Genomic DNA, 23,868 nt, shown 5'->3' with positions numbered 1-23,868 from the left:
ATAGATTTTGAGTCACTGTGGAAAAATACTCAATTAGGAGAATGCTCTTTATGTTCAGATAGTAGATCATTGCCAGAACATACCCCAAATCCAGTAGTTTTCCTTGACATCTTAACAAGAAAAGTTTAGGATGCTCTGATGGAGGTGAGGGTGGTCAGTCCTGGTGTATGCTCTTGGTCAGAAAGAGGCAGAGCATCTGATCCAGAAGCAGGTCCAGGTTTGGGATTTGAGTCCAAGGGTAGATAAGAATCTAGGAGATCAGTCTTGGAGGAGCATCTGAGCTGATGCCCAGGAACTATAATCTGCCATCTGGGTTACCCATCCCCGAGGAATGGGACTGCTGGCATGTAGAGCACTGACTGGCAGGGACCTGGGCTGGCCTTCATCTGGCCTTGGACGAATCCAACAGCGCATGACTGTGCCCTGTTAAAAAGAAGTCGGGCTTGAGGGAAAGGAATCCAGTGAATAGAGTGAGTAGTTGTATGTGAAGCGAGCTGGGTGGGATCCCAGTCACTTAGGGACTTGGTTGGGAATGAGAGAGCAGATTATCCCATGAGAGAACAAGTCAAGAATGCAGTTTTAGGATTTTGTAGTACCAGAGTTGGAGCAGGATTGATAGCAGGGCTGATTTAGCAATAGCAGGGACTGAATAATCTCAGTGTCTGCCCATATTCTTCTCAAGCAGGCCATGAGCTGGTCTCAGAGGTGCAGGGATTTGAGAGTGAGGGTTAAGTGGCCTGAGTGGTAGAGTCAGAGGGCCCACCAAGATAGCCCAGTAAGCCCCGGGTCTTTGGAAGGGACCACACTCTGGAAGAGTCCCTTGGATTCTCCAAGATTCTTTTTCTCAAGGGCTCTTTCCCAGGGGGATTCCTCATTTCCGTTGACTTCCTAGGCCTGGGCGTATATGGCCAGCTGCAAAGAAATCAGATCAAGGGGAAAGCCCCAGCTTTCTTTATCAGAACACATCCTCTGCTGCGCTATTTGTGTTCCAGGTTTGGATGGCATTCCTTGCCAGCCCTTCTGTTGCCAGAGCATGATTGATGCCAGACACAGCTTGGTCTGTAGCAGGGAGACACTCCTGTTTCAGTGACCCTGCTTCCGGGCAGCATGAGCCTTTTGGCAGAATTCTAGAAAATGAGCTATAGTAAGAGAGAATTATGTACAACATGGTTGTTGTGGCCCCTTCTGAGGCTGTCCTTCTGTTCACATTTGCAAGATAGGAAGTAAGAACTTTCTTTGTAAATTTTGAGCGAGAAACCTAAATCTTTCAGGAGCAGGTGAAGATCCACTCCTTGAAGAAGACTTCTTTTTCTGAACACTCCTTAATTCGGAGGATATACTGTTAATTACCCTTACTGATACTGTCCTGTGATACTCAGGGGCCTTCTATGAATTGTATGTGAGGGTCATATTCCAGCATCTTTCCACTGTATCGTGACCACTATAGAGAGTAGGGAATCCTTGGCCAACCCACCTGAAGGGCTAGATGTGTGGGAGGAGGATTTGGGAAGAATTTTCTACTTTCTTCTCTGCTTGCATATGACATAAATATTATTTACATTCTGTGTTTGTATTCCTTCCTGTAGCTACCTTAAATATGCCTGTCTATCTTGTTTCGTCTGCTTTGGATTCAGACCTTCTAGGGGAATGGTCTGTCTGATTTTCCTTCTTCTATACTCTATTTTTCAGGTATTAGGTGCCAACTTTCAAGGCTTCTAAACTTCCTACCCGTACCTCTTTCCAGAGCCTTATTATTTCACATCTAGCTCATGGTAATAGCCTATTTAATTCTTTTTCCTTTCATAAAATTTTCCCTCCACACGCAGTCCATCCTGTGTATTAGAGTTGTTGGATGCCTACCCGTCATCCATTCTCCTTCATCCTTCCCAGTTGAATCCTCTTTCCTGCTTTCCACTCTTCCTCCATGTAGTAGCACATTATTACCAAGAAGATGATTCCTGCTGGGCTGCACCCTGATTAGCCTTTGCACTTTCTGTTAGGTGAGGCACAAAACTTCCTAATTGACACATTTCCCGTTTACTTCTTGTTATTTCTCTGAATTTGCTGCCTGAACCACCACATTTGAGTCCCCTTGTTCTTTACTAGCTGTGTCTTCCCAACCAGTGTCATTCATCTTGCTTCCTCTGCGCAAAATGCCTCAGCTGCTCTACCATTCTTTCATTGGGATAACGTTCCCTGCAGTGGAATCACAGCTTATGCAGGGCTTAGGTTCTGAAACCAGTTCATATGGCAACAATCTCATGTCATTAAAATTATGGACCATGAAAAGGAACGGTCCTAACTGTAATATTTATTTTCTTTCTTTGATTTTTTCTTATTTATTTTTTCCTTTCATTGAATGGATGTAGTTTAATTTGTGTAATTTAAATATGAGTATGATAAAACTGTTGATCTTGAAATGATTTTCTACCTCTTCTGTTGACAAATTTGTATGCCATTCATTCAGCAACTGGAACTAGCCTCATCTTGTGTGTTGGGGATTCCCAAGACTACCCCACATTCAGAGATTCACTAGAAGGACTCCTGGGACTCAGTATATAGTTGTACTCATGGGTAAGATTTATTTCAGTGATGTAGCGAGGCGGTACAGCTGGATCATAAGGGAAGAAGGCTCAGGTAGAGTCTGGAGGAACCCATGTATAGATTTCCTTACGCTTTCTCCCTCCCGTGAGGGGTCACACAGAGCTCACTCTTCTCCCAGTCATGAAGAAGCAGCCACACACGTGTGATGTTTCTGTACAGGGAGACCCATTAGACATTCAGTACCCAAGATTTTTACTGGGGGCTTGTAGGCACCTTCTGCCTTAGCATGCACCCAAATTCCAGATTCCCAGAAGAAAAGCAGGTGTTCAGCATAAACCGTAGCGTTTACGCTGTCCAGGAACAGTGAACCACCCTTACCCATTAACTATTTACTGGGGGCACCCTGAGAACACAAGTTCCCATTGCCAGTCAAAGGCCAATCTTACAAGCAGGCCTCTGAGGCCTGCTGGGTTTACTCCTTTCGCAAACCTTGTCTACTGAAAGATTTTCATAACATACTCTTTTCTAATATTCTATTTTCACTTTGGTCCATCCTCAGGACTTGGAACTGTGTGTTACTTTACATCTGTATGTACTAAATGTTTTTGAAATGAATGAAGTTTATTTGTACATCTACTTTATAATAACCAGGCATTGCTCTGTGGGTTTTTTGTTTAAATCATGTTTTGTTTCTTTATTAATACTGAAGATGTTGAATAAAGGAACTGTATTCTAGAATTTCATTTGTTGCTTCTCGTGGCATGTTTTAAAATAACTGATAAAGAACTGCGCAGTAGATGTTGTTAAATAAATGTTGCTTACTGATAACCAATGTTACCTTTTAGAATTCTTCAGCACAGAACTGTGGTTGTTGGATGATTATAAGAAGGGAAAGGATGAACCTTAGTGATTGGGAAATACTTGATTGCCTTAGGTGTATTCTTATAATAAGATAATTCATTTGTTTCTTTATCGAGGAAGTTGCGTATATTTTGAAGACGTGAATGAAGAGAGTACAGTTAATTTAAATGGGCTGGGCAGATTCAATTTTAATAGCTGTAGAAAAGCTATATATTTAGGAAAAATCTAAAAACAGTGACTACACCAGTGGAATTTGGGTTAGGAGATAAGAATCAAAGGAAAAATGGATCTTTCTTTTCCTTTTCATTTTTTCTCCCCGTGGACTGCACAGTGCTCTTTGTTATTCAGTGTTTCTATAACCCTTGCCCAGAAACGTTCAGATACAAAGCATCATCTTTTAAAAACAATATCAAAACTATGATCTCTGGATCTTGGAGATTATCATTGTTTTTTTATATGACCAACTCTTTGAAATGCTTTCATGTCTGATAAGTAGAATTTTGCTACTAAAATTTTCATATTTTTGCCATATTTTCTGTGCCCTTTTAATATACCGTAGGGAGGGTTCTCCAAAAGCTGACTTCAAGGCTTTGTCTAAGTCTCAAATCTGTATTAAAAATTGAGCAACGCTGTAGGCTCATAAAACTTTAACCAGATTTAAAGTTTTGTGAATCATTTCTAATGGATCTGATGGATCACACCAAATTGTCAAAAGACATGCTGACTTTATTAATGTGGTTTTCTGATTCTTTGGTGAAATAATACTTTACTTATAGAGAAGTTACCTGTCTTATGATATTGACAAAATCAAATGTAAAAAAAAAAAAGCCACTAAGCAGTCCAAATGGATGCCACAGTATCTATACACTATCTTTTGCATGTTCTTTACAGAAAACCCCTAAAGCGGTGGGTATAATAAGCTAATGCCAGCTAAATTTACTTTATTCTGTATGCAGTAAAAAACTAGTCTATCCAAAAATCTCACTGAAATCTGACTGTCTGAACATGCTTGTAAAACTGTAGAAAGGGACAGTGGCTACACTGCTAAGGCGCTCTCATAAATTTACCATGGAAAAGATGATATGCTTTTCACTGTGTCTTTCACGTTGTCATGTCAGTTATTTCTTCTGTTAAAAAATTAGCCCAATTTAAAAAGTACTTTGAAAAGCAAGATATGGAGTGCTTTTCAAGTAAGTCTCTCATTACCTCTTATAAATTATTTTTGAACTTTTAAAGGAAATAAAGGCAAGACAGTTAAAAAAAAGACACATTAGCTGAGCTTTTAGTGAATAAAATATTTATTGAGACAGTACCAAATAAAAGGTTTCCATCTCTGAAACAATCTGTACAGGTGCCCAAGTACAGGATTTGCTTACCTACAGAAACCTAACCGAGTTCCTCAGTTAAACTTGCCTTTGACGGTATCAGGAGAACTTCCTTGATACAGCTTACGTGATTAAAAAGGCAACCTCAGCTAAGACGTGGCAACCAAAAAAGCTTTTGTGATTTTAAATTGCGTCAGTAGAGACAGTGCCCAGATCATAATAGTCCTTTGTGTGCTGACTTCTGTCCCGTGTTGAGAGTTTTGACAGATTAGTGTGCATCTATATGGGGACAACCAGGATGGTGAAGGAACGTTTATCACATCAGACAAGGAAAGAGTTATTTTCTTGTAGAAGAGAAAGTGTAGAGAAGGAGGGACTCCAGCCTTCAGAAATTTGAAGGGCTGTATGTATGTAGGAGAGAAATTAAAACTACTGAAAGGACAGAGCTGGGATTGAATGCAGTTGGTCACAGAGCAACATGTTTGAATTTGGCGTAAGGAAGAGTGTCAGCTCAGCTGAAACTACACCTGGGTTTGCTACTACCTAGTAATGGCACCTGTTCTTACTTCAGGTGTCCAAGCAGAGGCTACTTGTATGTATTTGGGTTTGAATAGGGGTTTTTAGGATATCCTTCATGTTTGTTCCTTGAAAAAGCTGACATGGCAGAAAAATGGTACATACGTGCCCAGCTGCACTGTTGAAAGCAGTGTTCGTCTTTGAGAATGTCTGTTAGTTGCTGTGAGCCTCACTTTACGCAGTGTACTGATAACTTTGTGATTGCAAAATATTCATTGGTATAAAGAAGTCATGCATCTTATTCCTTTGAGGCTCACGCAGTGTCTGTGAGGTCACAGGGCAGGGACTGTCATCCCCATTTTAGAGGTCGGGAGACCATGGCTCAGCTCAGCTAGAGGAAATGACTCACCCTATGCGATACAGTCAGAGCTTGGATGACATCTGGCCTTTTGATTCCTGGTCCAGCATTTTTACCATTTTTTACCACTCTAGAATGCCTTCTTGAGGTTCCTTCCAGCTTGAAATATTTAGGGCACTAATTATTTATAATGAAAAAGAGACTTTATTTTTCTCATCAGTCTTTTTAAGTTATTTAATTTTGTGTGTATTATATTATGGATGTTATTCAGTGAAGAGTCATCTGTAAAAGGCTGTGTTTTCTCTCTGTGTGCTTTGCCGTCTGAGGACGGGGGTTCTGGGGATTAGGATCATGGGACACTATGTGGGGGAGATATAAGTAGATAACGCTACGGTGATACGTGTGTGTGTGTTTAAAGGCACCAAAGCTGGGAAGAATTTTAGACTGAATACTTTGAAAAATCAACAGGAAAGGGCATCCCTGGTGGCGCAGTGGTTGAGAGTCCGCCTGCCGATGCAGGGGACACGGGTTCGTGCCCCGGTCCGGGAGGATCCCACATGACGCGAAGCGGCTGGGCCTGTGAGCCATGGCCCCTGAACCTGCGCGTCCGGAGCCTGTGCTCCGCAATGGAAGAGGCCACAAGAGTGAGAGGCCCGCGTACCGCAAAAAAAAAAAAAAAAAAAAATCAACAGGAAAAAACCATCCCTTTGCTTAGAAACTGTAAATCATTAGCATTTCCTAGGGATGATCTTTGCTGATTTCTGAAAGTGTGTCTCTTTAGTTTAAATCTGACAACAGTGTGCTGTCAGAATTGATTATTTGAGCACACTTAGTTTTTTGTGGTCCTAAAGATATGAAGCCTGGGTAATTAAATACTGAAGGCAGGGCATCTGGCCTTCAGTTAAAAACAATTGCCGAAAGAATGCCTGTAATTTAAATACAAAAATATGATGACATTTTATCCTCTAAAGACATCCATACTCTAAATCTTAGTTCTTAAAACTACCTTCTTTGAAAAGTCTTGTTGAAAGACAGAAAGGAAAATATAGTTTCTTTAATAAATCAACATAACATATTGTGACTTCTAATTAAGGATATTATTTGTATATTTTTGGAACTGACTATATTTCACTGCCATTAAATTTTACCATATGTTAAATAAAATTCCATTGGGTACATTTTGACCTGTCTGGGGACCAATCTGGCTGATTAGCTTTGCTCTGGGAACCCTGATGTCCTGTATGTGTTGAGTGAAAGATTCCTCAGGCATTCAGAATAATTGAAGGAAAATAATAGAGTAACGTTGTCGACCCTTCTGCTGTGAAAATGAACCATCCAAGTAATAAATAAGCTTTTCTGTCTATAGTTGACACAATTTAACAGGGAAAATATTTAAATTTAAGGAAAGAAAAATTCTTATATATTTTATTTGATTACGTATTTCCATTTCTTTCATTTACATGTTAGGGTTTACTTTTGTTGAGCTGAGTCTTTCTGTGATTTCTTCCGTCCTTTGCTGGGTGGGAAGACAAACTGTGACATATTTAATGCTGCTGATCTTTAATCTGGAAAAAAGACAGATCCGTTGTAGCACATTGTCTTGGACCTTGCAAAAGGACGTCGGTAGCATTTGACAGAGCGGAGAACCTGCCAAGTTCCTGCGCAGTGATAATTTTCATTTAATATACAGTGAGAGAGTCCTAGAGATATGAATGACTGGATTAAAGGGGGAAGGTTTTCATTTTCACATGAGGGTTTCTTTCCCTTTCCTACTTTAGCTAACTTATTTTTGTGTAACTGGCTTAGGAAGACTGTGCAGATCAGAGTTTGGGATTGAGATGGTTTTTACTGCAAGATGAGAATTTGACTTCTTTGTAGGCCCCAGGTATTCAGAAGATGACCTTCAGTAGGACAGTAACCAATACACTTCATTTCCATGAAAATTCAAATAGAATAAGATGGCATTTGGAAGACTAGTTTTGAAAGGAAAAACAATACACATTGGCTGCAAAGGTCAGTTCGATGCTGGAACATGGTACTAAGAGGAATTTTGGATCTTCTTTATTCATTAGTCTTTAAAAAAATGTTCAATTTATTCCCTCAGGGATCAGTATCAAATTAAAATAGATAAATGGAGACTTTAATAATAGCCATCTGTCTAGAGTTTTTTTGATTTGGTTTCTCTGGGAAGAGGAAAGATGGATTAGATTATCCTTGGATGTCTCTTAGATATTTCAGTGAGGAGAATGCCGGGGTTAGGGTAGGAAGATAAAAGTCATGTGAGCAGATAATCCAGCAGCTTGCAGTGACGTGTTGAGGACCGGAATGGAGGAACGAGGAAAGGACCAGCCACTCGAAAGCTGGAGAAAACAGGTAGCCTGCAAAGACTGTGCAGGGACTTAAGAGTCACTTGGGTAAGGATGTTTAGAGTGAAACAAATGGGCAATGGCTCTGTTAATGAACAAAACAAGTTATCTCAAATATGAATGTGTAAGCCACTGTAGTATATCATTACAGTGTCGTTATGAGAGTATAAGCGATAATATATAAATTTAGATGATTGAATGTGACAAATCTTGTAAGCATTTTAATAAAAAATTAAATTGTGCATGTCTCTTAAGCCAGAATATGATGTGAGAAGGTAATAGACAACCAGAAAGTGCATACATCTGATGGACTGGAATTGAGTTGCTGAGTCATTCAACATAGCTGGAGCCAAAGGGCCTGGGAAAAAGCTGAAAAACTAAGGAACAAACAATGCCCCTGGTAAAATGGGCTTATTATAATAAGTCACAGAGAAATCTTTGTTGTGTTTCACATCTTTGAAGAAAGAATTTCAAATGTCAAACACATCTGATATATATTGTACTTAATACTGGGTAACAAATGTATAGCTAAGAAGAGCCATTAACCGGTTTCTGTAGGTAGTTTTCTCCTCTCAAATGCGGTCTGCCATGGGCGAGCACGCTGGTGTTTCCCTACATAGAATCAGTTGGACTGTGTGGATTTCAACAACAGTTGTAGGTTTTAGATTTCAGTTCTGAGAAAATTTATCTTTCAGGTATCTAGTGGCGATGCTACCTGTTCTGCTTAATTTAGTTGTTTGTCAATGTAAACAGTTTTGTTACTGTAGCTGTGGAGGAGCCTGGAAAGGAGATTTTATACCCAGATATTTAGAATTACCTTTTTACTCTGCTTAAACACATGTGAACTGGTGTCCTCTTTGAAGAGGGGTTGTAGAGTGTCCTATTTTTCCCAGCAGTGTGGCTGGACATTTTTGGCATCACCCAGTGGGCAGTGAGGGTTCTGAGTTAACGGGTAAGCAGGAAGGCAGGACAGTTTTCAAGGGCCTCCCAAAGCAGATCTCAGCGTGAGATCGTTATTTAGTGAGAAATTCCCATAGCTTCACACCTAAACATACGAGATGTAAATATGATGTATTTATAGTCTTACGTTCTTTTAGCGATTACAGTATAGAAAATTAAATCCCTGCTTTCCAGTGAGGGTCTGCCATTTATTAGAGAGATTTTTAAATGATTATTGAGGATCCTTGGGCCCTTAAGAAAACAGGGATTGTTTGAGAAACATGGCAGATATAAGATACAAGGGGCAGGCTAACTGTATTTTTTCCCAGACAATATGTATTAGAATCTTGAATATCAGTCCTTGCAGTGCATGCAGCAGATGTTCTTACACAGCAGCTTTTGGGTAACTTGACCTGTAGGGGTGGCTTCTTGGTTTCCAGGTCAGCGCACGATCTGGCCTATGGCAGCCTGTCTGATCTCAACGCCCACCATGGCCTATGCCAGCCTGTCTGATCTCAACGCCCACCATTGTCTTGGTGCTCCTTCTGTTCCAGCCTCATGACCTTCTTGCTGTTCTTAATTTGTTTCCAACTCAGGGCCTTTCTGTTTGCCCTTTACTTGCAGTTCCCTCTAGCCTGGAACCACACTTTCCTGAGCTCTCCCCTGGGCTGTGCCCTCCCTTCATTTAGGACTCTTTTCAGGTCATCTCATCAGAGAGGCTTTGCCTGACCAGCTCATCTGGAAGAGCCCTTCTCCCCTCACTCTGCATCCTCCTCTTATCCTTTAGTTGTCTTCGTAGCACTTACCTTTACCTGAAGTTATATTCTGTGCTTGTTTGCTCTTAAGTGCTGTGAGGTCAGGCTTCATCTATCTGTCTTGTTCACTGAAAGATTCCCAGTGCATTAGCAGTACTTGGCAGCATGGTAGGGACTCAGTCAGTATTTGTTCAGTGAATGAATGATTGTCCAAATGTATCATGAAAATACGTACCTTATTAGGCTAGTTGTGCTTTACTTTATAAAAGTTTGGAGGTCTGGAATTTGTTTTTTCCCACTCCAAGTCAGTGAAGGTATAGTGTTTATATTTGTGTTACTTGGTGTTAGAGATGTGGAGTGCTAATCACGCATTGCTTCCCCCCCCCTCCTCAATTCCAATTGAATATAAACACACAATGAACATTGGGTAGAGATTGGTATATGTTTTATTAAACTGAGCAAGTGCCCAGTACCCTACAATGCAGAGGTTTTGAGAAGCTAGATTCGAAGCAACTTGGATTCAAGAATGCCCAGTGGAGTACTTGCTCCTTTGGCAGTTACCCTCCTCTCCTGATTGAGAGTTGAGTAAATCTGACCGGGAGGGTTTATGGCAAGAAACAAAAAACAGAGAGCCCACCGTCGTTCTCAGCAAGACATGAGCAGGCCATGAAAGGACAAAATTGAACTTGTTTTATTCATCCACTAGTTAAAAATGTGAATTGTGGCCCAGGGGATGTCAGATTCCACTGGTTAGATTAGCAAATTCTCCTCATATGGAAATGATTCCGTAGGCAGGTGGAGAGAGAAATTGAAAGGATTTATCCAGCTCCACCCCTCCCACTTGGGGAACCAAGCAGCCCTGCCGTCTTGGGTGGAAAGAAAGGGGATGGTTTGCAATTATAGTTATCCCCTGAACAATTGCATTTGTGACACATATATTGAAATACACCTACAAATAAATAATCTCGACCAGAAAAGAGCTATCAACACCGGATGTTTCTGAGAGTTGATTGCAATTGTGAGTCATCTAGACATCTGCCAAATTAAAGTAGGCTCTGTTTGTACATATGTTTAAAGGGAAGAACGGATGTTAATCCAGCATCTATTCAACACCTGTTAATAAGAAAGGTAATACTTATAAAAAATATCATGTTATTTTTAGTATGGGTAATCTATTTAGTATGGTTAGTATTAACTTCAAGTACAAATTCAGGAGCTTTTATGTTTCAGGTTCGTGGGAGTAAGGGAGAAGTTCTGTACATATTGGATGCTACCAACCCACGGCACTCCAACTGGCTTCGCTTTGTCCATGAGGCACCATCTCAGGAGCAGAAGAACTTGGCTGCCATTCAGGTGAGCTTATTTGCTTCTTATTTGTACTCTGTACTGCGAGGGGAATGAACTAATTTATAACTGTACTCCCTGTTTTAAATTTATTTCCCAATGACCTGCTTCAAATAACAGCAACTAACTCATAAAAGCAGAGAAATCTTATCTAGGCAGCATGTGCAGGAAAGGGCAAGCCTAGCTGTAAATTGACACCAGATCACTCACTTTATGAGAATCCTTGAGGGAATGAATTACATGGGCTGATATTGTCCTTGGCGGCTTCTGCTTTCAAGTACTTTTAATTCACTCAGTGAATGTTTATTGATAGTTTTTCTGTTTGATGGTTTATTTGGCTCATAGCACCATATTCTGTGTTATTGTTTGGGAAAGGCTTCATGGAGAAAGTTTATTTGGGTATATCCCTATGACTGTACTCTGAGCTTCTTGAGGGTATTGTATTACTCAGGGTTTTCAGAGAAACAGAACCAATAGGATCTATGTATCTATATCTGTATATCTATATCTATGATGTATAGCTATCTATCTGTCAGTCCATCCATCCATCCATCCAGAGAGAGAAAGAAAGAGACTGAGAAAGAGGCTCATTGTAAGGAATTGGAGACTGGCAAGTCCAAAATCTGCAGAGCCGATGTCCCACTTTGAGTCCAGAGGCAACAGGCTGCTGTAGAACAAGGAACAGCTGATGGATGGTCTAGTTCAAGTCTGATGACTGGAAGGCTGCTGTAGAATCAGCAAGAGCTAGTGTCCCACTTGAAAGGCTGTCAGGCCCGAAGCGTGGATATTCCAGTTTAAAGGCCATCAGGCAAAAGAATTCTCTTTTACTTGGGGGAAGGAGACCCTTTTGTTCTTGTCAGGACTTCAGCTGATTGGCCGAGACCCACCTACATTGTGGAGGGCAATCTCCTTTACTCAAATTCATGCATTAAAACGTTAATCTCATTCAAAAGCACCCTCACAGAAAAACCCAGAGTAGTGTTTGAAAGACTGTCTGGGTGCCCTGTGGCCCAGTCAAGCTGGCACATAAAATTAACTCTGCCAGGTGGGACCAATGTTTTCCTGAATTCTGTATCCCTATATCTTAGTATAGTGCTACACACAACATTAGTCTCTAATACAAACTGTGAGTTGAACTTCAGTGATCCCTCGGTGGAAATTAAGGGAAGAAGAGAAAAGGTCAAGGCAAGGAGTTTTTAGAGGGGCTCTATAATTAAAACTCACTGGACAGATCATTAAGAGAATAAAGAAACATTACATTCTGTTGGGGAATTAACTTATCACATGTGAAAACTCAGCTCCTGAATCCTAAACTGCAGAAGAGGAAGCAAAGCTATGGTTGGCAGAAGCAAGAGGGAAGGGGAAAGAATAAGGGAACTAACAGTTCTTTGAGTATTTACCCATGTGCACTATTCTAGAAGCTTCATATATATTATGTCATTTATTCAAAACTCTCAGAGCTTATGCTGATTTCACTCAATTCCAAGTCTAAAACCAACAGGAGCAAGAGGGAAAAATGCACAGAATTAGGTTTTAAAGTAACCAGAAAACACAATCATTTAGAATATTTCATTTCCTGATGTTATTAGCTCACCAGCTTTCTTCAGTAAAAAGAAGTGGATCACCAGTGTGATTACTGTTTCTTTTAGTATGGATAAATGAGTGATGACTTACCAAAGGGCCACGTGGGGGATGCAAAATAGGATGTTTTGGCAGCCAGCTGTATTCAAGCCACTTTTTAGATTGTTCGTGACATGTGTTGATCCAATCACACATTGAAGTTGATCTCTTTTTTTTAATTTGTAGACATTATTTTTTTTCAAGTATTTTATATTTTTTTATGGTTTTCTGAGGCATACTTATCTCACAGGATCTTCAGTTATATCCTAATTTTAATTTACAGACTCAGTTTAAGTGTTCCTTTGTAAATGTTAACAATATCAAAATTGCCTGTAGAACCATGAAACCTAATTTAGGCAAACCCATTGTTTTGTAGGTTCTTCATTATTGTGTTTTAGAGAATATTATTCTGTTTAAACTAGATTCTTTTCTTCTTATGCTTAAATAATGATTTTAAGCTGTTCTCAAATTCCTTTTTGGGCAGTTCTTCCTATTGGCTGTTATTTCTGTAGCATCAGTAGCTCTCTCCATTTGCCCAAACCTTCAAGGTGTAATATGCTCAGCTTTGAGTTTTGCCCCAGAATCTCTCATCAGGTTTATCCTTGTTGAAGAGTTCCCTTCAACTGTACATTTTGCTTATACTGAGTTCTTTAGTTAACGGATTACTGTCAGTAAGTGTTTGTCTCCATCTTTCGCTACCCAGATTTGCTACTCTATGCCCTGTTTATTTCATCATATTGTAGCCACCTACACTTCTCTCCTTTTTGGTAACCAGGATTTCTAAGACTTACACAGTTTTCATGTTAATTCGCTGTATTCAGTGCAGTACTTTTCTTCCTCTATTTCAACTGTGTTTCTTTCCTTGAAAGCAAATAGGAATCTACAAAAGATGACTGTTGCAACTTTGGTACTCCAAGATGTTATTGTTTGACTTGCTAATAGGGGGTGAAGTGGGAGTGGCAGTAGAGTAGGACTCATAAACTAGCTGGAGGCTATGTGAAGTTTCACACTTGAATTTAATTAGAATCTGTGACTGTTCAGAGGCCACTGTGAGAGTCTTTGGGTGCAGAAGTGATGACAGTGCCTTTAATTCCTTTTAACGTGGTTTTGGCCTTTCCTAAGGGGGGGTTGAGTGCGGTGCTACCATGTTTCTTGCCATGGAGCACAGTATGCATCTTTGCTAGGTCCCTTGAGGTACGTCTTTCTTACTTGAACAGTAGCTGGAGAAGTGGATTGCTCAGGGTTCAAAATCACATTTGAGCTAGAGGCAGAGAGCTTAATATTTGGGTCACATGGCTGACAGTGATATCATCCTTCTGATTAGTTGGGATTATCTCCTGAGGACTGCGTTCCAGAAACACTGAATTGGTAAGAGAAGATCATAATGTTTCCTGCAAAGCATTATGAATCACTTGCCTTCCAAGTTGCATCTGAAATTCAGGGTATTCAGGAAATTTTTTATTTGAGCTGTGTGTCCCAGGAGTGAAGTAAATGAGAAATATTTGTGGCTATGTGGCTTGCTTGGTGGAAAACGTCAATACTTGGTCCAGTTTTTTTGGACAAGGGATTAAGAATTCAAGGTCTGTTTTGGCAGAGGATGGGAACTCTTTTTTGGAGACTCAGTTATACTTCTAGTTTTGCAATTTATTTGATTTTGGAAGACTTGCTTTGGAAATGATGATTTAAATATCTGAATTACTGAAGAAGGGTCTCATAGGCCAACAGTTCCTCCCACATGCGCACATTTCAGAATAATCAGTTGAACTGGATGTTCAGACCCATGAAAACTATTTCTGACTAAACCAGAAAATTCTAAACATGAAAGATTTGGCTTAAAATGAACCAAGAGAATTCTTAAGCTCCGTAAGGAACGGGTGATTCTTATTAAATGCTAATTTTATTATACTAAAGGAAAAAAATATGTAATATTTGAAAAGTAATTGAACTACTTAGTGTTTTGCAGGCTTTTGAAAATTTCTGATCTTTTGGTAGAAAGCTATTTGTTTAAATACAGAATTATGTCATTTAAAGTTAAAGCTTGGAATTCTTAAGTCATTTCAGAGCTAGAGTATTGTATCTCATGTTCTTAAGACATGTGTCCAGACATACCTTTCCTGGGACTTTTCACAGTATATTATCTTATCAACATAATGAAAGATGGCTTGTTGTTCTAAAAAAAAAAAAAAAAAAAAAAGGAGCATATGGAAGAATATTTGGGTCTTGGTCCACTACTCCGTGAGGGGTGCCAGGGGATGGGGTGGTCTAACTAAGTCTAGAGGGCACTGGGCTTTGAGCTGAGCTTGTGGTATCAAAACAGCTCCACCCTGATTCCGATGTCAGTTTGGTTTCCCCATTACCGGGAAAGCTATTTTATTACATATTATTTGCTCTCCTACCTGTGCCTTGTGAGAGGATGGACAATCTTAGACAGTTTATCCCAGAGTCTTTTCTGGTGACACATGGCATTTCAGTATGAAGAAGTGGGAGATCAAATGTGGCTCTCCAAGGAGAGCAGCAACTTGCGTGTTTTTAGAGCCCAAATAGTACTTTCTCCATTGTCATCAAGCCACCAAGGTCAACAGGCTTATCAAATAGTGTTGATGCAGAATGGTACCAGCCAAGCAGCCAACTAAAAGAAATATTAAAAGGATTTATCACTTATAGCCAAAATTATACATAGTTTCCTCTAATTCTGTTTCTTCCCTATTTCTATTTTTTTCCTATCAGATTTATACAAATGGTATTTCTACAATATTTTCTAGACTTTGTATGTTACAGAATTGTAAGGTGCAGCTCTCTGGCGATTTCCTTCAATAAAATATCAGTTAAATAACTTGCAGGTCTGTCTTTTAATGGGTTATCTTCCAGTAAGGTACATATTTGTCTTTCACTAGGGTAAAAATTTAAACTAAATTAAAATCACAAGTAATTGGTCCTATGAGGTTTTAAATACCAACCCTACTGTTGCCGTATGTTCCTACAGGGAGTGGGGGAATTTTATTATTTATCAGTTTATTATTTTCAATGAGGTTGTAGTTTATTGGTAGGAAAAATGAATATGTATAGAGAGATCTTTAAGATACATAGTGATACCTTGAAGGATGAGTTAATCCTTAATAATGATGATGTTGGCAGCTAACCCTTTCTGCATGCTTACTATACGCCAGTAAATGGTGATATGTATTAAAACCTTAATACTTACTGTGACACTATAATTATCATTTCCCTTTGTCACATGAGGATACTAGCACACAGAGACTCTAAGTGACTTGTCTGAGCCACACAGCCTGGGGGTAGCTGGATAGGATTTGAACCCTGGTGAATTATCTCCCCTGTCTACTCTCTGAACCTCTGTGCTCTAATACCTTAGAGTTGAGATAAATTATAAAGGAGTAAAGTCAGATTTAAAAACCTTCCGGGGGAGGGATAAATTGGGAGATTGCGATTGACATGTACACACTGCTATATATAAAATAGTTAACTAATAAGGCCCAACTGCATAGCACAGGGAACGCTACTCAATACTCTGCAATGACCTATATGGGAAAAGAATCTAAAAAAGAGTAGGTCTATGTATATGTATAACTGATTCACTTTGCTGTACACCTGAAACTATAACACAACATTGTAAATCAACTAACTATACTCCAATAACAATTAAAAAAAAAAAAACTTCCATATGTCTGAACTTGCTATTTACATATTTTGAAACTGCTGAAAATTTGCAGAACAATTTAATTTTTAAAAATATATTTTAAAGTTATTTACATCACATACTCCTTGATCTTTTTTAAGTTCCCCAACTACCCATAATTCATTACAAAGCATTGCACTTTCTTCTTTTCATATAAAGGTGATGTCTAGGCAATATCTGTCCTGACCTCTTTTCCCCTTTGGTTCCTTTCTTTTTGTCTCAGCTGCTAGCTAATGTGTTAAAAATGAGATAAAGTTAACCTTTAGATCTCTTGAAATTAAAAAAAGTAAAATTTCAGAATCAGAGCATGTCAGGTTAGGTAGAGGGGAAATTTTCAAGTAGGTAGGATTTTCTTTGTCTGTCAATGCAGAAACCATACAGGTAGTTTTCTCAACTACCTCAATTGAAGACCATCCTGCTTCCCAGTGTCCTTGTGTCACCCAGCAATAAAGTAGGATGTGTTGTTGCCTTTTGACTCATCCAAGGGTTCTATGAATCACTTTAGAGCTTTATTGGAGCTCGACTTTTGAGCTATTTTTTTTTTGCATTGACAAACATTTATTTCATTTCTTATTTTAAAAATTTTTATTGGAGTATAGTTGATTTACAATGTTGTGTTAGTTTTCACATGTACAGCAAAGTGAATCAGTTAGACATATACATGTATCCACTCTTTTATTTTTTTTAGATTCTTTTCCCATATAGGCCATTACAGAGTATTGAGTGGAATTCCCTGTGCTCTACAGCAGGTTCTTATTAGTTATCTATTTTATATATAGTAATGTGTCTATGTCAGTCCCAAACTCCCAATTTATCCTCCCCCACCCCGCCCGCTGTCCCCTGGTAACCGTAAGTTTGTCTTCTACATCCATGCCTCTACTTCTGTTTTGTAAATAAGTTCATTTGTACCCTTTTTTTTTAAGATTCCACATATAAGTGATATCATATGATATTTTTCAGAACGATTTTTATCTAGCCTATATTATCTCTATGTATTTGTGGTTACATTAGTTACATATTTGCTGTGTAACAAATTTCACCCACATTTTAACAGCTTAAAACAACAAACATTTATCATTCATACCTTTGCTGAGGGTCAGGAATTCAGGAGCAACTTAGCTGGGTGGTTCTGGAGTTCTGGCTCCAGGACTGTCACGAGGTTGCAGTCAGGTAGTCAGCTGGGGCTGTTTGGTCTCGGAAGACTTGATTAGATTCCACTTCCAAGTTCACTCACATAGCTATCAGCAGGAGGCTTCAGTTCTTCACGGTGTAAACCTTCCCTAGGACTCCTCACGACAGAGAGAAACAGCTTGCTTCTCTGAGAGTGATGTGAGAGAGAGAAAGCAGCAGTCTTTTATAACCTAATTTTGGAAATGACCTACCATACCATCATTTCTGTAGCGTGCTGTTAGTCACACAGACGCAGACCAGCATGGCACAGTGCAGGAGGAGACTTCACAGGAGTGTGGATACCAGGAGGTGGGTCGTCACCGGAGGCTGTCTTCAAGGCTGGCTACAGCAGTGATCAGCGGGGGGAATGCGCTTTAGAGAAGGATGGGGTAAGGTTAGAATCAGTGACAAAACGAGGCCTTGATATAGAATCGGAAGGAATGCAGAACCCAGCCCATTTCGGATACTGTTAAGGAAGGCCATTTCAAGCAGTAGGTTCCTGACCCTTAACCTCACTGGCTGAGCAATTTATTTAACTCGTTCAGTCAACCGATAGCTCCCAAGCATCTGCTGTGTGCCAGGGCCTGTGCTCAACATTGGAGATATTATAGTTAAAAAGATGATCTAGTTCCTGTTTTCATAGCAGTAAAAATAATCTTTAAAACTCTGTTCCTCTTTGTGAATTAGTGGTAATAATACCTACCTCACTGGATTTTTGTGAGGATTATATTAAATGAGATAACATATGCAAAACCCCTGACCCCTGTATGTGCCAATATATGTTAGCAAGTATTTGCATTATCACTACCCCTGCCATGTCCATAGTTGTTGTCTTTATAGTTTTGTCTCTACGTAAAACAGAACGAAATCTGTTTTATTTCCTCTAAATTCCTCTCAAGGTAGCTAATATAATTCTAAGCATGTAGAAGACTTCTCAGTAAACATTCACCACTGACAGGACAACCTGCTGGATGGAATGATGGAACCATAAGGGGCCCGCCCCTGACTGTGGCTGCAGACGCCTGGATCCCGGCCCCTGGGCACCTCGGTTGTTGGATGCACAGGGACACACGCGACTGCTAAGGGCACTTGACCACTGTTTACCGTGACTTTGCTGGCTGTGGCTGTGTGGCCTATCTTCCCTCTGGAAAGATAATTAGGACTTTATAGACGCAAGAAATGTCCTGACGTAGAAGATGTCTTGTGCTGTGCAGAGACCTTTACTAGATGCAGTGGTTTGGCAACCTTAGAGATAGGTTTGGGATCATTGTGATGTTTGTGCTAAGCCACTTTTCAGCTTTTTCAAAGAAGCAGGTTTTGTGCAGGTTGGTTGTTTCCTAAAGAACATGTCTACATTCTGCCTGCTCTCAGCTGTCTTTCAGTGAATGCTGGGTACTAGTGGGGAGCATCCCTAGAAATCACTTCAAAGGCTCATCATTTTGTAACCCAGCAAAGCATTAACCGAAAGGAAGCCAGAGGGCTGAAGAGTGTGTGTTTCCTAATTGATTTGGGGCCTTTGGTAACAGGGTGTTAGAGATAGTGAATGTATGAAATAGAATTGAATAATAGAAATTCTGTGAAATGATTCTTTGTGGAGGAAAAGGTGCTGAGTCTTTTAATATTTAATTTAAATTTATTATGATTATTCATTTAGAATTAAATTCTATTTAATATTGGGTTTAAAACTTAAAATTAAAAACTTAAAAAAATATTTAATTAAAAATATTCCCCACACCACCAGAGCAGAAACCCAAACCACGTAATATATCGATGGTCTCACTTAGAGCAATGATTTATTCACCTATGAATTTCTGTCACTAGTCGGAGTTCCTCAAGAACAGTCTGTGTCGGTTTCGTTGGTTTTCACACTGCCCACCCTGCATGGATGCGTCTCGGGGGGCCCAGTGGGTGCTTGCTCACGTGACTCCTCTGCTGACTTTTTCCGGAACTGGTACACCTAGTTGCATGCGCCTTGTCAACTTGGAAAACCCTTATGTCTATTTCCTTTGAAATGACCGAGAGCAAATGCTTCCACTTGAACTCTGGCCTGCAGTTTGCGTGCATGTGAGTATTTGGTCAGGCAGGGACACTTTCACTCTGTCCCTGCTGAGTATGTATGGTACATGTGTACACATCTCAGTCTACAGCGTAGGCATTTTTATCTCTTAGCCAGACGACTGTGTGGCCAATAGCACCTCATCATTATGTCAAGTCCTTTTACAGACATAACCACAGACAATCCGAGTCTTAAATTCAGATACTCTGTTGAGTAATAGCTAGACAGTCCAGTCTGGACTAACTCAGAAACCTGGGATATAGAGGAATGAAATAGCAAAGGTTAATGGGACAGGAGGCCTTTGCTGTGAAGTGGTAGGGTTCTTTCAAATCACATTTAACAAATGTAATAATGAAAGATTGGTATTTGAGAATTAATCAACATTGCATTAAATACACTGGAACCAGCCTATGCCATTACAAAGTTTAAGAAGAGGTATGGTAGAAATTAAAAAGAAGAAAGTTTAAAATCTTTTAGTTGCTAAAAAATATAGTGAAAAGAAGAGACAGTTGTTATTGATGCAGTGAAGCAAACAACATGAATACCCCATTTATCAGAGGAAGAAATTAAACTAATAAATATATATATTATATATATATTACGTATATATTATGTATGAAATTTATTTTTAAGTGTTAAAACTAAAATCTAGACACCTGAAATTAAGTATACATACTACTTGTTGCCAGGCAAGATTTTTTTGTGTGTGAACGTAAAGAAGGAAATGATTTGTTTTTGTTTTTCAAAATTGGAGATATATTTTATGATGCGTTTTAGATTTAGTTTTTAATGATTGGTATTAAAATAGGTAATAAACTGCAAAGTGCAATCAATGTAATGCATATAACAGAAAACACTAGAATTAGCCACATTTATTTATTTATCAGTGACAGTTGGGTTTTCTATGGAAATTTCTATTTAGAGAAAACGACTCTATCCATTTCACGAACAGATTCTCATAAAGGTTCAGCCACTACTAGGCAATAAAAAGTAAATTGTGAAGTTCCACATTCCATCATTGAACTGATAAAATATTCAAAAGAAGGTGTACAATTTCTCTTACAATTTATGTATCTTTCAATTGATGTAAGCTGCACAACCAGGTTACACTGTATTCAGCTAAGTATGTTAAATTCAAGATTTTGAGGAAACTGGCTCACAAAGCTTTAGGAGAAATGTTACCTTAGAACCAAATCTAATCTTCCATAACTGTGTCTTAGTCCTCTTTGGAAATCTCACAGGATTCAAAAAAGACAGGTTGGGGAAAGGAGAAAGGACGACTGCTTACTGGGTTGTAGGCCACTGTCTGTGGTGCTTCATTGCGTCCAGAAGGAACAGAGTCCAGTGGAGGAGGAGTTCTGAGCTTGAGTATGGCCTTTCCTTTCACTTGGAACTTTGTTTAACAGGAGTCTAGAAAGTAATTAAATGTATCATTATCATGACTGATTTATGTCAAAACTATACACACTTTTTATTACAGGGTCATCCTTCAGTATCCGTGGGAGATTGGTTCCAGGACCCTTATATATACTGAAATCTGTGGGTGCTCAAATCCCTTATGTATAAAATGGTGTAGTATAGTCAGCTCTGTGTATCCTCAGGTGCAGAACCCATGGATGTGGGATACGGAGGGCCTACTGTACTTAATTAAATGGGTAATCAATTGACTAATGTGTCTGTGATTTCTTAAGTTGGGATTTAATGAGCATTTTTATTAAATTCACCTCAGTGCGCAGAGATTAAAGCAGCATTTCCTGGTTTCTTTTCCTGTGGTTAAGTAAGTCCTTTGAGATATAGTTGTGTACACTTTATGGTGGTTTACACATCTGTCTGTTCTATTAGTTTTTCAGACAGGAGACAGGAACAAAAAGGCACATGGTCATTCTTGCTGAGCATTTACCCTACTTTTCTTCAAGCAATAGCATGTATAGCCAGCTAGGCTTTTGAGAGCTTTCCCTATGTGACTTAATTCTGTGCCCACTTCTAGACTTTGGAATGTAGTGTGCTTATATGTAGCTTTTATTTTTCTACTTTTTCAGATTGAAAATGCTTATTATCAAGCATTTATATGCTTCTGTTAAACTTCTATAAATATATACTGCTTTGTTTCAATTCAGTAGGACCAATATCATGTTGTACATAAGGGAGATTCATAATAATCCCTTGAAATACTTGGCACCTTGCTGTCAGGTAACACATATGTTAATACTCTCTTGACATCATCTAAAACCCATAGGAAACCCCACGATATTTTTACCTCTAGAAAGTCAATCAGTAAGTGAAAACAAAACAAATGAAAACAGATTATCCATGCTTATGAAATGAGATTTCAAACTGTGCGACTTTGGCCCATTATAAAAATTTGTAGAATTTTTGCATCAGCATTATTTCATTTAATTCCAACAGTTCCCCCCAAAAGTAGTAGTATTTTACCCATTCTGTAGATGAAAAAGCTGAGCTCAAGTTTATAAAGCCTAGAAGTGGTAGAGCAGAGCTTTCTGACCCAGTTAGTCGGACATGCCATTTTGGTATCCAGGTTCTCCCAGAGAGAGAGGGATGCTGAGCCCAATTTTTATCTAGAAGACTCAGAGGAATACATGTACATTTTAAAGCAGTGACGAATATATACTTCAAATAGTATTTCTTTTTGTTCACCATGCTGTACATTGTATCCCTAAGACTTATTTCATAACTGGAAGTTCATACCTTTTGACCACCTTTACCCATTTAGTCATTAAATACATTTTTAATAAATGAAATTGCAGAGATGTTTACAATTGACCTATTGCCAAAATTAGTGAAATATGTTACTGTGAGACAGGAGAAATCACAGGCAAAAGTTATTTGTACACTTGATTTGGGGGTTCAGTAGTCAGGAGTATGCTTCTATAAAAGAAAATAACCTGTTTTAATGTGTGTAAATACTTGAAAATTAAAAAGATGTTCTAAGAAGATACATTTTTCATTTATTTTGGTGAATGTTAAGAAAAGTGATAAAAATAATACTTACAGGTTCCGCAACTTCTGACATCAAACATGCACACCTACTTACAGCCGCACCTCTTCTCTCTCCTTTCTCCCACACAGAGAAGGGTCCCTTCTCTTTCCTAAGAGCAGGCCTTCCACCCGTGTATCTCCTCCTGGTGAACACTTACAATGTAGGTTATCCCTTTTTTCCGTTTGATATTTACCCTCTCACACTCAACAGGATTCTTTTCATTGGTTTTAAACATCAAGTTTCTCTTTCTATTCAAAGTCTTTCCCTCTTGATTCCATATTCCCTTCCAGCAGGGACCCTTTCTCCTTCCCTGAATTGTCTATATGCTCCGTTTTTCTCACCACCAGTGCCCACACTGACCAGGCTTCTTCCTCCCTAAGCCTTCCAGTTGTTCTCTCTCAGGTCACCACTGCTCTCCAGGTCACTAAGCCACTCAAGGCTTTTTGCTAGATCTTTGCAGCAGCATTAGGTGTTGCTGACAAGTGCCTCCGTCCTGAAACATCTCTTCCTTTGGCTTCTCCGAATCCACCTACCATCCTAGCCAGCCTTTTTCTTTCTTTCTTTCTTTTTTTTTTTGCACCTTATACTTTTTGCCAGCTATTAAATGTCTGAGTCCCTTCCATTGCTTCGCACATGCATTTTCCCTTTGCTGGGTTCTTCTTATTTGTGTCCTTGGAATCCAAGCTAAGTTATCACATTACCAGGAAGCCGTCCCTTAATGCTGGAGGAGGTGAGCTCTCTCCGCTACATGCTCCAGTAGCACCGTGTCCCTCTCTGCTCTCAAACTTATCAAGTCATTTTCCATTTCTCTGGTGGTTGATTCATGGCAGACTCCACTCCCAGTCTGTAAGCTCTTTGAAGGTAGGCACTGTATCTGTTTTATTTCACTACATTATACTTAGTCCTTGCATAGTTCTTGGTACGTAAAGTGCTCAAAAAATTCTTTTTTCAAATGAATTACTTATCTCTATCAGAAGTTTCATTTTAGTTAAAATAAAAACTCATATCTAGGTTAATATGTTTTCTTTCACCAGAAGGTATTTCAAATGTACTTTAGTTTTTCATATAGATTCTATTGTGACAGTATAACAAACATCTTAAATTTTAAGTTTGATTTTATTAGCTAGGGTTCTCCAGGGAAACAATGAATAGGATGTATGTGTGTGTATGTGTGTATATATATATAAAGAGATTCCTTATAAGGAACTGGCTTACGTGATTGTGGAGGCTGACAAGTCCCAAGAGCTGCAGGATGAGTCAGCAAGCTGGAGACCTAGTTCCAGTCTAAGTCTGAAGGTCTGAGAACCAGGATAATCAGTGGT

General features: G+C 39.2%; 1 protein-coding gene across 3 annotated transcripts in view; it reads left to right on the top strand.

The window, feature by feature from the left end:
• The window catches only part of PRDM5 (PR/SET domain 5), a 206,842-nt gene that overhangs the window by 55,852 nt on the left and 127,122 nt on the right, over positions 1–23,868 (top strand). For all 3 annotated transcript variants that reach the window (XM_060011850.1, XM_060011849.1, XM_069540664.1), the window contains exon 3: positions 10,895–11,017. In XM_060011850.1, coding sequence (XP_059867833.1) covers positions 10,895–11,017 — 123 coding nt within the window. The remainder of the gene's footprint in view (positions 1–10,894; positions 11,018–23,868) is intronic.

This window comes from Delphinus delphis, chromosome 5 (assembly GCF_949987515.2).
Source record: "Delphinus delphis chromosome 5, mDelDel1.2, whole genome shotgun sequence".
NCBI classification, from domain to species: Eukaryota; Metazoa; Chordata; class Mammalia; order Artiodactyla; family Delphinidae; genus Delphinus; species Delphinus delphis.
This window is presented reverse-complemented; position numbering and strand designations above follow the sequence as displayed.